The sequence below is a fragment of the Nicotiana tabacum genome, chromosome 9 (genome assembly GCF_000715075.1).
Source record: "Nicotiana tabacum cultivar K326 chromosome 9, ASM71507v2, whole genome shotgun sequence".
NCBI lineage: Eukaryota > Viridiplantae > Streptophyta > Magnoliopsida > Solanales > Solanaceae > Nicotiana > Nicotiana tabacum.
In genome coordinates this window covers 33,522,355-33,538,276 of record NC_134088.1, presented here as the reverse complement: position 1 = coordinate 33,538,276, position 15,922 = coordinate 33,522,355, and the positions used below count along the sequence as shown (strand labels likewise).

The window sequence follows — 15,922 nt, the reverse complement described above, 5'->3', positions numbered from 1 at the left end:
ATGCTAGTCAATGTTACTTTTTCCTTCTCATCTTGCACACGAATAACATGCAAGTATTGCTCCATATACCAAAGAAAATTCTCTAATTCATGTGCACTCCTTGCACCACCAAATGCCTTAAGTTCAAGAATTTTTACCTTGAGACGGTCAGCACCACATTGAGGAGCATCCTCGCCCATAGTACGTCGCAGCATCGCTGTATCGTTTTTCATATCCTTATTCTCTTGACTTAGCCTTACCAATTCTGCCTCAAGGTAGGCAAGCCTTATCACGAGGGTCTGAAATTCGTCACCTTCAGGGACATTTCCAATCAATGCCTCGCTCCGCTCTGATACCAGTTGCACATGCATGATCTTTGTACGCCGAAATCAGCCTGTGCGGCAGCTAGGCCTCACGCCCAGCTTCAGCCTTCTCACAATATTTAGCAAAAATTACAGCAACTTTAGACTTAGAATATTTTTAGGCAGCTTCCAACATAGTAAGTTTAGGACTGATTTAGGCAACAAATTTAAGTGAAGACTATAACAACTAAATTTCGCTCCTGAAAAATAATAATCAAGATAATAAATATAGCGACAAATATTATATTCAATTTCAAATGATAGGGTTACAATCTCTAAAAATCTAAAGAGTTGTAGTCCTCTGATTCTTCTCCTCATGGACGATGGTTCAAGAGCTTGAGAGTTTGATCTTGAACTTGACGGATTTCAGATTTGTAGTACGTCACGAACATTTTGAAGGTCGTCATGGATCGGGATTTGGTGTTGGGTTATCACGAACGGAAGATTGGAAGCCGCCTGCCTATGATTTGATTTCGCCTTTGTAATTTGACCACAGACGACGATTGCAGATATGGATGGAAACCTTGATGCTATTCTTCAGAGCTTTTTTAGCCTTTCCTTCTGCTTCCTTCCTTCTTTAGCCTTCTCCTTTGATCCCTTTATATAGGTGTGGGGTAGAGTAATCTCCAAGAAAAACCTAGTTGATCATTGGGCTTGAGGCTTATGAGTCGGTCCATTTGATAGAAGACCATTTGACGGGCTAGCCCAATAATACATTGGACTTTTATTTAAATCAATTTATTTTAGATTTATATAATCGACCTGATTATACTAGCTCATAGTATCATTAATATGTATTTAATATATGATAAAATCCAAATTACTTGTGGATTCAAATTTAATAAAAATTTAATTGTCTACAAATGCCCCATGCTTCAAAGCTTGTCGAGGTGTAGGGTTATCGTAACTTGAAGATATGATTTGAAGTAACCGTTATGGAGCCAACGAACATTGTTAAGTGTGACCTGGCATAATGAAGAAGGTCTTAATCCAAATAGAATGGACGATGTAGCTTTGCCTTTTTTTTTTAATTCCGAAGATAAGTTAATGACTTTTTCACGGCATGCAAGAACCCAGTAGAAAAATTACTCCTCGAATGGGGTATCTTAATTACCCATTAATGTACCAAATGTTTCTTATTTAGAATCTTTTTTGTTTTGGCAAACTGATTGTCTCCGGGCGACAAACCAATTTGATGACTAAGTATAAGCTCATTATACGTAGATAATGGCTTTAATTACAAATGAGCTCAGAGGAAACATAAATCGCTTCTTTTGGATTAATGCTAAAAACTTTCCATAATTTGCCCAAATTGTTCTTACAATGAAGCGTATTCCTATTTTGAAGAGGGGTTGGAGATTTTCTTAAGTATCCTTGCCTTTTGGAAAATAGGAATTGGAGCTTTCCCTAAGCCTTTTAGTCGTTACAAATTTTACATGAGACCCTCTTTTACTTCTTTTATGGCATTAATTCATTCCATGTAGAATGGCTTGCAAAGTCAAAGAGATTCGCACCATATTCCAAAGGAGAGGCCTTTCAAATTTTATTTTTTTCCTTTTACCATAAAAGACTTCCAAGTCAACTAGGAATTGGCTTTTCTTTTAAAGGAAAATTTTGTTCGCCAAGCCAAAGAGCCGATTCAACATTCTATATAAGGAGCATACCATGCAGTCATGCTCACCACCTATTCTTGAAATTTCTTAACTTTTCACTAGCTGCCTTTGAAGGTCTCACTAGTAAGCTCTCTTTCCATTGTTCTTTATTTGTCGCTAATTTTGGGCAATGCCTCGAACTCATACTTGAATATCTTGCATGTTGCTAGACTCAGAACTCAAGAACTTTTTGTGATGAACATACGATAATTGCACCCTTTTGGACTTGACTACGATTGACCCCTTTTTTTTTCTTTGTCGCTGAAGCTGCCAGGAATCGTGAGCTTTGCGCATTCTACAGAAAAGCATTCATATCTCCTCGCAGGGGTATCAAGAATACGAGACCTTTGATTCTTTTGAAATTAGACTCAAAGTGATGCAACATATCAAAATCTTCAATTTAAATTGGTAGTGTATCATCCCAGGTGATCTTCCTAAACTTGGTTCAAGTTCTGTCGCGCTCGACATTTTAGTTTTGCGCGTCTTAACCAAAAAACTCATATCTTGGCGTAGGAATGCCGAAATCATGAGCGGTTTATGATTACAAAAACTAGACTTGGAGTACTAGAACATATCGAAAATTTGGATTTAAATTCGCAATGTATCATCCCAGGTGAGCTTCCTAAACTTGCTTCAAGTTCTGTCACGTTCGACATTTCAGGTTTGCGTGTCTTAACCAAATAAATCATATCTTGGTGTAGGAGCATCGAAATTAGAGAGGTTTGCGGCTACGGAAACTAGACTTCCGGAGCTATGACATAGCTAAAAGTCATAATCAGAATGTGCTGATATCTTCCCAGATATTTTCTCGAATTTAGGAAATATATTGTGACATGCTGCCTCTTTCAGTCTTGCTGGTTTTCATAGATTCTTCCCTTTGTTTTTCGCAGACTCTCGGAGCAGCACATAGGACTGTGAATTCCATCAGCAAGGATTTATTTTATCAACCATGATACACCATATCCACACCTTGATATTATTAGCGACAAGCAGAATCCGAGCGCCCAAGTTCTAACTTTAAAAGTTCATCCTCCGGATGGCATCAAGATCTATGACGTCATCTTTGCTTCGTTGTTCACGTATGACTATAATGAGAATGAGCCATCAAACTTCATTGTTCTACCTTTGATTCTTTTGAAACTTCTCTCCATGAGCCATCAAAAGATCCTTTGCCAAGCACCAAGGTCTTATCCAAGTCTACCCCTTCGACGGGCGGGGATGCCCATGTGGACAAAGGAGCTAAACATGTTTTGTTGACTTCTAAGACAACTACTGCCACTGTGGAGGTGACGAACAATCCTTGCAAAAGGAAAGTGCCTCCTACTTGACCAAACAAAGATGTTGCAAAGACAGCCAACGTCGTGCCAACAAACGAGGAAAGGACTCAAGCTTCTGCTTTACCCAATGAGGTTGAGAATGTTAGTGCGACTTCCAGTTCGAACGAGAGTGATATTAGTCATGACATTATTGGAATCATTCAAAGAAGAAGGCTAAGGACACGAGCCATAGTGAGTTTGCTGACTTGGATGCTCTTAGTATCGATACTAGATTTTTTGTAGAGGGTGACTCTAGCTCAACGATGTCGTTGTCTAAATTGGAGAAATGAGTAAATATTATTTCCTTCAAATTTACTCCCTTTTTTTATTTTTTTTTTGAACACCAAAGTTATTATTATTTTTTTAATTGCAGTTGGGCATCGATGAGTTGTATGATGATGTACTTGGTGGTAACATTGTGGAAGACTGAGTTACAAGCCAAATTCCCTCGGTGTGGCTGCAAAAAGTCCTCACACTTCATTTGATGGTGTTGAACATCATGCTGCAAATAACCCTTCGTTGACAGATTTGAGTCTACCCAAAGAGTCGCACCTCGTTCTTCCAGAAGATGTTATGCTTTCCAAGCCAGCCGTGACGAGTAAGATGGAGGCTGTCGCAAGTCAAGCAAAATGTCAAAAAGCCTTCGAGCCTACTCCATGGCCGTTACATCTTGATGCTCCAAACTTCAAACCACAAGAGACTATTCCCTGTATTAAACATTCTTTTGTTAACACGATGTAGCATACCTTGTGTGAATGGATCGAAGAGTTCCCTCTTGATTCTCTGGATAGCTTCACAAAGTTGGAGAAAAGTATCGCTTTGACTCTTGAGGAAATTAAGAAAGAAAATATTATTGATACTTCTACTTTAGAGGCTATTGTTGAGGCTTTCTTCAAGACGTACGCAAATTACGATGCTTTAAGATCGTCCAAGATGACTAAAGAATTTCACCAAGAGTCACTTTCTGATGCACGACAACGCCTCGATGATGCAAAACAAGAATATGAAAAAGTGAACGAGCATGTAGAGAAACTTCAAGCCAATCTTGCGAGTGTTGAACAACAGCTAGTTGCCTTGGCCTCTACAAAGAAGAAGATTGTTGCGCTCTTGGATAAACAACAAGTGAAGTTGGCTAAAAGTCAAGAGAACATTGACATTATCGAAGGGGAGATTTATACCATTGAAGCCAATCATCCATTATCTGATGATGAAGTAGAGAAATTATCCCTCCTGAAAGGGGCAGTTGAGACAAGCCGCCAACAAATCCTTAGCTTCAAACATTTTTCATGATTTTAGAGATTTTTTTTTTTGCTTAGGATTCTCGACTTACGATTTTTTTTATAACTAATATCATGTAATTAATGGAGTACTTGTTTCTTGGAGCAATAAAAGTATCTTTATTTTTAGTATGTGATATCTCTCTTTGAGACCTGGATTCCATTTGTTACTCCCAGTTATTTCTTTATTAAATTTCAGCACGCCTTTTGTGTTGGCTTTGTTGCTTCGCGTATTCTTGTTAAAGAAAGTCATATCTTGAGCTAGGAGTGTCAGAATTACAATCCATTCGCACCGTTAGAAAAAAAACTCAGAGACCTAAAATACCTATGAATTTCATGGTAGAGCTCCTTTCGGGCTATCAACAAAAAATTCGCGACATCGACTTAACTGCAGTGAACTTTCAGATTTGCGTACCTTCAGCGAAACTAATTGTATCTTGAGCTAGGAATATCATAATTACAATTCGTTTACAATGTCAGAAAGTAGACTCAGATATATAAAACTCATATAAATTTCATAACAGAACTCCTTTCGGACTATCAACAGAAAATTCGCGAATTGACTCAACCGTAGTGAACTTTCAGATTTGCGTACTTTTGGCGAAAATAATTGTATCTTGAGATAGGGGTATCGAAATTACAATCAGTTTGTGATGTCAGAAAGTATAATTGGAGATCTAAAACTCATATAAATTTCATCACAGAACTCCTTTCGGACTGTCAACTGAAAATCTGCGAACTCGACTTAACCGCAGTGAACTTTCAGATTTGCGTACTTTCAGCGAAAAAAATCATATCTTGAGCTTGGAGAGTCGGAATTGCAATCCGTCCATGCCGTTAGAAAATAAACTCAGAGACCTGAAGTACCTATGAATTTCATGGCACAACTTTTTTCAGTCTACTAACAGAAAACTTGCGAAGTCAACACAACTGCAGTGAACTTTCATATTCGCATGCATATAGAAGTCTTTGCGGCATAAGACCTTCTGGATTAGTTAAAGTTCTAGATCATGTATTGCTTGACCCTTCGGAACCCAAATTAGAAATTTCACAGTTAGGCTACATGATGGAGGAATAATTCACATTAGATTCAATTACGTAAAGATTTATGGTAGCATCAAGTTTTGAAGAAATGAAGCGAACTTGGAAAGGTATTCAAGACAAGATAACGACAATCTTTCGCGTCAATTGCTTTTATGACTTAGATTCTTCGTGTAGGACGAAGTATAAATATTTTCATCCTTTTAGTCTCTAACAATGATGTATCAGATCCTTGTAGCATTGAAGCAATGAAATGTCCATATTGGCTCGACACAAATTGCTTTTTTTCTTTCTGCAATATGCGCCTATTTTAGTAATCAACGTGATGCCTCAGCTCGAATTTTGATGATCATGTCACGTTGAAACACATTTGTTTTGTAAAGCTTATATGACTAAACTTAGAATGAAACTCTAAGCTACCTACATACTTCGCTGAAGAGGATCAAGTCATAATGTAGTTCAAAATAAGTGAATTTTTATTTTTTATTTTTTATGTCCTAACTTTTGCCTAGGCCGCCTCTTTTGAGGTTTTCAACCTAGCGGGCTTTTTTTGGGTGCCGTTTGAAGTTTAGGCTCATGCGGGCCAGGAGCATAGCAACATGCAGTTTAGGCTCATGCGTTAAGGAGCGTTTATTCTTCAAGGGTAATACCTCTTCAAAATTTTCCCGTTGATAGGGCCAATTCTTATGCCATCTGCATGAGCTAACTTGTAAGCTTCACTTGAATAGGCTTCTTGCACAACATATGGACCATCCCATTTTAAAGTAAATTTGCACCCGGATTTGCGAGAGGTGATAATAGGTTTTCTTACTGCAAGAACTTGATCGCCAACTTGGAAGGAGCTCAAGCGAACCTTTTTGTTGAAAGCACGAGAAAGACGAGCTTGATAACATTCAAGACTTTGTTGAGCTTCTAGCCTTTTTTTAATCAAAAGACTCTAGTTCTTCAAGGCGCATACGGGCGTTTTCTTCTTCAGTAAGACCTTCTTGGACAAGAGTCGCAAGGATGGTATTTGACGCTCAAGAGGAAGAACTGCTTCGACTCCATAAATAAGAGAATAAGGAGTTGCCTGTTTCGGCGTGTGATGAGTCATCCGATATGCCCACAAAGCTTCTTCCATTCTGTCATGCCAATCTCTTTCTTGGAGATGACCTTCTTTAACAAGTTGCAAAGTGTCTTGTTAAATGCTTCGGCTAGTCCATTTGCAGCAGCATAATACATTGACGAATTACGTTGCTTGAAGCCAAAAAGTCCACAGATCTTGGTCATCAATTTGTTATCGAACGGTTTGCCATTATCTGTTATTATATAACTAGGAATTCTGAAATGATATATGATGTTCACTCGAATGAAGTTTACAACATTCTCTTTCTTCACTTCCTTGAGTGCGACGGCCTTGGCCCATTTTGAGAAGTAACCAGTTGCAGCCAAGATGTATAGATGTCCTCTAGAAGATTTTGGTAGTGGTCCAACAACATCTAATCTCCAAGCGTCAAATGGCCAAGATGAATAAGGTGTAATATTTCAGGTGGTTGGTATATAAAATTTGTGCGAAACTGGCAAGCCTTGCATCTTCGAGCATAATCTAAGCAATCTTTCACCATTGTCGTCCAATAGTAACCCATCCTCTTAATGTGGAAGTGGAGCTTCGGCCCAGATTGATGTGACCCACAAACTCCAAAGTGTGCCTCTTGCATAGCTTGAGTTGCTTCATCTTCCCCTAAACAATGCAAGAGAACTCCCTCAAATGATCTTCGATACAAAGTGTCTTTATAGTAAAGGAGGCGAGGGGCACGCCGACTAATTTTGGTCTTTCTCCTTGGATCTTATGGAAGTATCCCATAACATAATTAGTCGATCATGGTTTGTCGCCAATCAACCTTCTCAGCTTCAGTGACGGCTACCAAATGCTCGAGATTACTTTCTTCATCCTCGTTCTCATCTGGTGGTACTATCCATTTTTGGTAGATAATAATTTGTGTCTGGCCGGGCAGAGTCAATGTCGAAGCTAGAGCAGCTAAGGCGTCAGCTTTCTTATTTTCCTTCCTTGGCATATGCTGAAGAGTTACATTGCCAAGCCATCCAATCAATTTCTGCACATAATCATGATAAGGACGCAATTCTGGCTTTTTAACCTCGTAGCTACCTAGCAATTGATTGATCACTCACTCAGAGTCTCCAAAAATATGTAATTGGAGTTGTCTCATATCAACAGCCATCTCAAGCCTAAGTATGAGTGCTTGATATTCTGCAACGTTGTTGGTGCAATGTTGTGTTAGGGTGAAGGAATATGGCAAAACTTCTCCTTGGGAAGTGACAAACACGACACCTGCACCAGCTCCATCACGATGTGCGACACCATCAAAATACATTTTCTATGGTGGTTACACTTTGATGACCATTGCATCGTCATCAGGTAGTTCATCAATCAACTCCCAATCATCAGGTATTGGATGATTTGCCAAGAAATCTGCCAAAGCTTGTCCTTTCACAGCTTTTTTTGTGGGATGTACACAATCTCGAATTGTTGAAATTGTAGGTACCACCTTGCCTAATCGATCATTGAGGACAGGTTTTGACATAACAAACTTGATCGGGTTCGCCCTTGAGACGAGATGGATGACATGAGCTTGAAAGTAGTGCTTCAGCTTTTGAATTGAGAAAACCAATGCCAGACACAACTTTTCGATTAGAGAATACTTCAGCTCATTTGGAGTCATCATCCTATTCAAGTAGTAGAGGGAATTTTCTTTACTTTCACCATTTTTTTGGGCCAAAAGGGCTCCAACTGACCTTTCTTGGGCTGCAATATATAGAATTAATGGCTTTCCTGGTATATGAGCTGCCAAACCAGAGGTTTCATCAAGTAGGATTTGATGCTTTGGAATGCATTGCTACAAGCTTGGTCCCATTCAAAAGGTACACCCTTCTTCATGAGACGGCTAAAAGGTTGGCACTTCCCTGCTAGATTTGAGATGAATCTTCTAAGGTGTGCCAATTTTCCTTGTAGACTTTTCAGTTCATGTATATTCCTGGGCTCGGGCATCTTCAAGATTGCATTAACTTTGGCTTGATCTATCTCAATCCCTCGATGTCGAACCATGAAGCCAAGAAATTTTCCAGAAGTAACTCCAAAGGCACATTTCAACGGGTTCATTCTAAGTTTATATCTCTGGAGTCATTCGAACACCATTCTTAAGTCTTGCAAGTGGTCTCCTCCATTTCTTGATTTCACCACTAAATCATCCACATGGAATTCCACATTCTTGTGGAGGATGTCGTCAAAGATATTCTGCATTGCCCTTTGATATATGGCGCTGGAATTCTTCAAGCCAAAAGGCATTACTTTGTAGCAATAAATGACTTTAGGAGTGCGAAATGCAGTAAGCTCTTCATCTTTCGGTGCCATACATATTTGATTGTAGCCAGATGATCCGTCCATGAAAGACATCGCCTCGTATCCGATGGTGGCATCGATCATAAGCTCTGGGATGGGGAGCGGAAATTCGTCCTTAGGGCATGCATTATTGAGGTCTCTAAAATCGACACAAACTCGAATTTGGCCATCCTGCTTCTTCACAGGAACAATGCTTGAAATCCATGTAGGATATTTAACTTCCCGAATGAAACCAGCTTCGATGAGTTTATTGACCTTGGCTTCGATTGATGGGATCAATTCTGGCCTGAAGCATCTTTGGGCTTACTTAATAGGATGAGCTCCTTTCTTGACCGAGAGATGATGAGCTGCTACTTTAGGATCTAAACCAGGCATCTCTTTGAAGCTCTAAGTAAATACATCACTATATTCTTTGAGTAGTTCCACATAAGTGCTTTCTTCATCTGTGGTTAGTAGGGCACTTACATAGGTGGACCTGGAGTCTTCTACAGTGCCAAGGTTGACTTCTTTCAATGCGTCAACTGTCATTTTAATTCCTTCTTCTAGTTCCGAAGGAGCATCCTCGACATATTTGTATTCTTGGGGATCACCATCTTTAAAAGATATATGGCCACACCAAGAGGCATCTCCTAAATTTTCGTCAACCTTCCTTAGAAATGAATTGTATTGCTCCTCATTCGCAGTAATGTGATGTGAAGATCCTACACTTTCTTCATCTTCTCCACGCTCTCTAGTGTGGACCACCATGCGAGTCTTCACTTTGAGTAACTCTCCACATGAAATCAAAAGTTCTGATTGTCGCCTCATTCTGGAAGGGATCAAGCTTTGACACTCTTTGGAGGTACTTTGGACTCTAGATGGCAAAGGTCTTCTTATTTTTTCATAATTTCTTTGGGACTTGTTCTTATTCCTTTTCAATGGCCCCAACCTCTCAAATACAGAAGTTCTTGTATTTGGTTCTCCGAGTCGATCAAAGATAGAATGCCTTTTATTAGGATCAGCGGGTTCATCTTCCATTGTGATATAGTTATTACTTGCTCTTCTAATGGAGATGCGAACTAGTGGAGGTTATTTGTAACCCAGACCCTCACGTGATTGCTTCACCACATGCTCCTTATCTTTCATCGTATTTGCTTTTCTAGTAGCTTCAAGTGGGAGTTTTCGTAGCTTAGATTGTTCGTTAGGATCATATCAGCCTTTGCGAACAACCTGTAAGCATTAGGATCAAAACCTTCATTCGTGCGTTTCGTGGCAAGTGCCTTATTTTGAGGCATGTTAGGGGCCACAAACTTTTTCCAGAAACTTTGAAGATAACTTTATGGTATCAATCTGCTTGATATGAAGGGTTAATTCTCTTAGTGCATCTTTTTGGAGGTTTGATGATTCTCCTTCATCTTTCTTCACTTTTGGGACATAACGAAATAAAAGAGCTATTTTCTTGCCTGCAGCATTCTGTTTGTAACTTTATCTTCACCAGAAGCTACTTCAGCCCTTTTGGACATGATATTATCACCTTTGGCCTTCATTATGTCATCACCTTTTACTCCCTTCATGATGTGGTTCTTCAAGTAAAACTTTGCATCAACGAAGTATGCCTCGGCTTCAGCGAACGGCTTGTCATCAGCAACTATCTTCTTTTCGACTCCATCTTTATTATATTTCAAACATTGGTAGTAAGTTGATGGGACAACTTTGTTCTCGTGTATCCACGGCCTGCCAAGCAACAAATTGTATGAAGTCTTTGTATTAATCACATGCATCCATGCAGTTGATTGCATATGTCCTATGGTGATTTCTAGTTTGATAGCTCCAATGGACCTTTGTCCCCCTTGATTGAATCCTTGAATCATTAGTCGGCTTTCACAAGGTTCTTCAGTTGATATGCCGAGTTCTTTCATTATGCGAATAGGAAGAATGTTAACTACAGATCCGTCATCTATCAAGATTCTGTTTATCCTCCACTCGAGCACATAACCCACCATAAACAAAGGGCGATTGTGTAGTGTCTCACCAACTAGGAGATCGTCTTAAGTGAAGGTGACTTTTTCATTGCGGACATCTGCTTCTTAGAAGGAGGACTCAACAAGACTATTAGACAGTGATAAAGACGGTGTTGATGTGACTTCGTTCATTTCCTCTTCTTATTTATCATCATTACAACACAAGGCCTTGTCATCATCGTCAGAAATCCTTATGCGAAACCAACTCGGCAAGAATTCTCCCAAAGTCACCGGGTGGCATGGCTTTTGGTGATGGTGTGTCTCTATCTCCACCTTCTTTGGGTTCTTAATCATTTGTTGCTTCTTTGGTCTTCTTACCATCTTATTCCTCGTAGGTTGCTTCATTGATCCTTTTTGCAGACTCAATTTACGGCGTCTTCGACGAGTCACCAGGGCCCAACCTTCTTCATCAGGTTGATCAACTCGGACTTTGTCATCCTCCAATAATTCTTCATCTTTATTCCCTTCATATGTGCATATCTCAATCAGATTGAATGAGCCAAAGGCAATGGCCACATGGTTTGTGCTCGCATTTTTGTCTTCAAGTTCGATCTTCTTTTGACAAGCCAAATCCATAACTTTGTCCTTGAAGACAAAGCACTTCTCAAGAGGGTGACCTACAAGCCGATGGTATTTGCAGTAATTCAGGTCATTGCCTTTTCCAACTTCATCTGGCCGCTTCATCTCTGGCAGCTCAATAAGCTTTAGCTCGAGGAGTTCTTCAAATATCGCAGGCACATTGGAGTCTAGAAATGGGTACTCATTTTCTTGCATATCTTTGAGCGTCAACTTCCGATTTACATAGTCTTGAGAGGAAGTTGTTTTCATACTCTGTTTCATGCTCACCTTGGTAGTAAACTTCAAAGGAGAGGCATTAACGTTCATGGATTCTTTGATTTCATTCTTGGGTACGAACTTGCTCTATTTCTTGACTTCTTATTTATCTCTTACCTTGTGAGGTTCGTAGATGAGCAACCCTTCATTTCCCGCAGAAGCCATGCTCAACTCCATATCATGAGCATGAGTGGCAAGTTCTTCAAATGTCCCGTGCTTAATTCCTTGCAAGATGTAACGAAGTCCCCAATGCATTCCTTGGATGCACATCTCTATGCCAGAAACTTCGCTTAGCCTATCTTTGCAGTTAAGGCTTGCATTCCTCTATCGGTTTATAAAGTCAATAACTGGTTCATCTTTTCGTTGGCGAGTGTTCGTAAGTTCCACCATACTCACAGTACGCCTCATGCTATAAAAGCGATTGAAAAAATCTTGCTCCAGTTGGTCCCAACTATCAATGGATCCAGCCTCGAGGTTGGTATATCAATCAAAAACATTCTCCTTTAGTGAGCTGACGAACTGCTTGACAAGGTAATCTCCACAAGTCCCTGCATTGTTGCATGTCTCAACAAAGTGCGCAACATGTTTCTTTGGATTTCCCTTGTCGTCGAACTGCTAAAATTTGTGAGGTTGATAGCCGACAGGCAACTTTAAGCTATCGATTCTTGCAGTATACAACTTTGTGTACGTGAGAGAAGACTTTGAAGCGACCTCATACTTATATTTGATAGTTCCCACAATGAATTCATTCAATTGTTCGAGGGGAATTGATCCTTCGGAGGAGACATAAAGTTCTTTGGCGGATGACACTTGTTATGTTGGAGGATCAGCCTACTCACGGACTTCAGGGAGCTTTCCAGGTGCATGACTTGATTCTCCATCCATCATGCTTTCAACTATGCCAGTCAATTTTACGATACAGACATCTTGACCTTGAGCATACTTTGTTAAGCCATCAATCGCCTTTGTCAGGTTTGCAAGTTGCTCCTCCATTGTCGAAGTGTTAGTCATCATTGCCTCCATGATTATTGCAGATGATGAAGAATAACCTATACCTTCCCACGGATTGAACTCAGTTTGGAACATGTCATATGGCGAGATTGGCGTAGAGCCAACACTTAAAACTTCACTATCAAGTTGGGTAAGTTAACTCTTGATATTGTATAAAGTAAGTTGAGCAGAAGATTTCTCCACAACTTCTACAATATTATCTCCTCTCTCTGATTTGCCAGCAGAACCTTTGTTCTTCGGATGATGAAGATCTTAAAGCTTGTATTGGTGTAGATGACACTTGGAGTGTTTGCTGTCCCAAGACACTCGCCTTGCTTCGGGTAATTGGCCCAAGACTCCCAGAGTAGCATTCAAGATACTTTCAACGTCAGAAGAAAACTTGGAGTCAACAACTTTTGAGTCGATCTTCTTTCAAGCCATCATAGTGATCTTGAATGTTGAGAGTTGAGAAGAGATGAGAGGTAGAGATGGTCCCACTGGGCGTGCCAAAATTTGTAACAACTAAATTTCACTCCTGAAAAATAATAATCAAAACAAAAATATAGCGACAAATATTATATTCGATTTCAAGTGATGGGGTTACAATCTCTAAAATATTGACTCTGGATAGCATCAAGGTTTATGATGCCATCTTTGCTTCGTTGTTCACGCATGACTACAATGAGAATGTCCTCTGTGCCTTTTGCGAGCTTTGGCGTCCATCTACAAACACAAGTTCTACCTCTATTTGTGAACTCTCCATCTCTTTGTGGGACTTGCGAGCAATCAGAGGCCTTCCGGTGCATGGATCCTTCTACGACGAAGTTATCCCCTCAGCTAAGGAGTTGACACAAGCAGACAGTCAAGGAAAACCTTTCCTCCAAAGAAGTTGCTTACACATGTTCTCGGCGTTCTACAAACTCATGAAGGACGATGTTCACGAGGTCTCCATTCGTGATTGGGTAGAGTTTTGGTTTCGAAGTCCGAGTAGGTATGCCAAACCTCCGCAAAAGTCATCAAGAAACCGGACTACAAAGCCAAAGTTGAACCATAATCCTTCTGGAAATATTGATGCGAGCTTCCTACCACGAACCGACGAGGAGAATGCCCCTTTTATTGAGCTTGGCGTGGAGGAGTCACTTAGAGCTGAGACTTATTTGGCAGCTTTTCTTGCATGTTAGCTTTGCAATTTTGTGTTCCCCAATAAGAAGATCAACTACATTCGTGCTAGTGTCTTTAAAATCGCGAGTTTGATGGCTCATGGAGAGAAGTTTTCCTTGGCGGTTTCAGTCCTTGCAAGTATCTACCATGGCTTGAAGGAGGTCTCCACTTCTTAAGATTTGGGCGCCTGCAAAGCACTCTTTCCTATTCATTATGTATATGGATGGATAAGAGCATATTTCGATACCTACTATCGTGTTAAGCGTCCACAAAGAGGTCCGCAAATGTGCAAGATTTTTGGCGAGAAGATGGCCAAGCATTTTGACCTTAGTAATGCCTGTGAGTTGTTTCAACAAGTTAATTCGCGACAACTTCACCATTTGGCTATGCTATAAGGGAGGGAATTACATCTTACCGATCGTGACGAACAATCGAATTCTTGGAGTGACTTTTTTATAAGTCTTCGTTCAAGGTTCATCACCCTTAGGCATGATGACATTCATATTGTTGGGTGGAGTAATCTCCTTAGATATGGATGGAGACCTTGATGCAATTATTCAGAGCTTCTTTAGCCTTTCCTTCTGCTTCCTTCCTTCTTTAGCCTTCTCCTTTGACCTCTTTCTATAGATGTGGGGTGGAGTAATCTCCAAGAAAACTCTAGTGGATCATTGGGCTTGAGGCTTATGGGCCGGTCCATTTGATAGAAGACCAATTGACGGGCTAGCCCAATAATACATTGGACTTTTATTTAAATTAATTTATTTTAGATTTAAATAATCGACCCGATTATACTAGCCCATAGTATCATTTGGACTAATATGTATTTAATATATGATAAAATCCAAATTACTTGTGGATTCAAATTTAATAAAATTTTAATTGTTTACAAAGGCAACAGAAAATTAACAAGAACACAAGGCACAATACACAAGAAACTCTTTTCCCAACTTTGTATTTAACTCGAGCATATAAAGAAACTCAAGCTCAAAGTACATCCGTCTACAAAAGATCACTCTTGACCTTAAGCATTTTCACTCTTGAAAACGGGCCTAGAAACTCTTTCCTAACCCAAAACATGCACTCTCACATGTTTTCTCTCTCTATCCCACAAGCATAAGAGTGCTGCATATTTATAGAATATGTGAAGCTCTTTGCCTTTGCACTTGTCACACTTAGGCTTAGACACTTGTCCCGCATAGCCCACTATTTTAGCCTAGTATAGTTGACATCCCCCAACCACTAGGATCATGCAGATCATGCTAATATAATGGAAACATGGCCACAAAAACGTTCTAGCAATTGTCTGCCAGATTTGAACAAAGCCAATTGCTGCCCATGTGCACAACATGTGCCTTGTAACCGCCATTGACTTGGTCAAGCTGAAGCTTGCTATCCATGTATGGGCCTTGGCTTGAATCAGGTGCCAATGCCTTGCTCTTAGGTGCACTGCAACTGTATTTAGCCCATGCCATTGCTCACGCATATGATCCTTTATCGCGCCCCAATGTCATGACAAGTTTGCCTTGCGCGCATGCCTTCGTTGCACTTAGCCTGCCTTCCCACTTCGTGTTTACCCTGCCTTGGCATCACTGCCCCATGCCTTTGCCATGCTCAAGTGTCGCCCTCAGCCCACATCTCATTGTCAAGCCTTTGCCAAGCTACCTTGCCTCCCTCAAAGCCTTGGCCATCACTTGCACGTTTTCCTCTTTGCCTTGGTACTAACTCGTGCATCTTAGCTTGGCAACACTCATACTGCTCCATGACAACATGTTAGTTTTCAAGTCAAGCTCAAAGAGGCGGACCCCTAACACTATCATACCCATGTATGGCTAATGAGACATGTACCTAAGTCACCCATTATCTTCAAATATTGAATTACCTCTTGTACAAGTAAACTTAAATTAGGAGAATAA

The 15,922-nt window shown here is 40.2% G+C and overlaps 1 protein-coding gene across 1 annotated transcript; it reads right to left on the bottom strand.

Annotated features, from left to right (window-relative positions):
* Positions 1-8,445: 8,445 nt before the first annotated feature.
* Positions 8,446-8,784, bottom strand: LOC142163844 (putative mitochondrial protein AtMg00860). Its single transcript, XM_075220988.1, has one exon. It carries the CDS (start codon positions 8,782-8,784, stop codon positions 8,446-8,448), a length of 339 nt encoding a protein of 112 aa, XP_075077089.1.
* Positions 8,785-15,922: the final 7,138 nt, after the last annotated feature.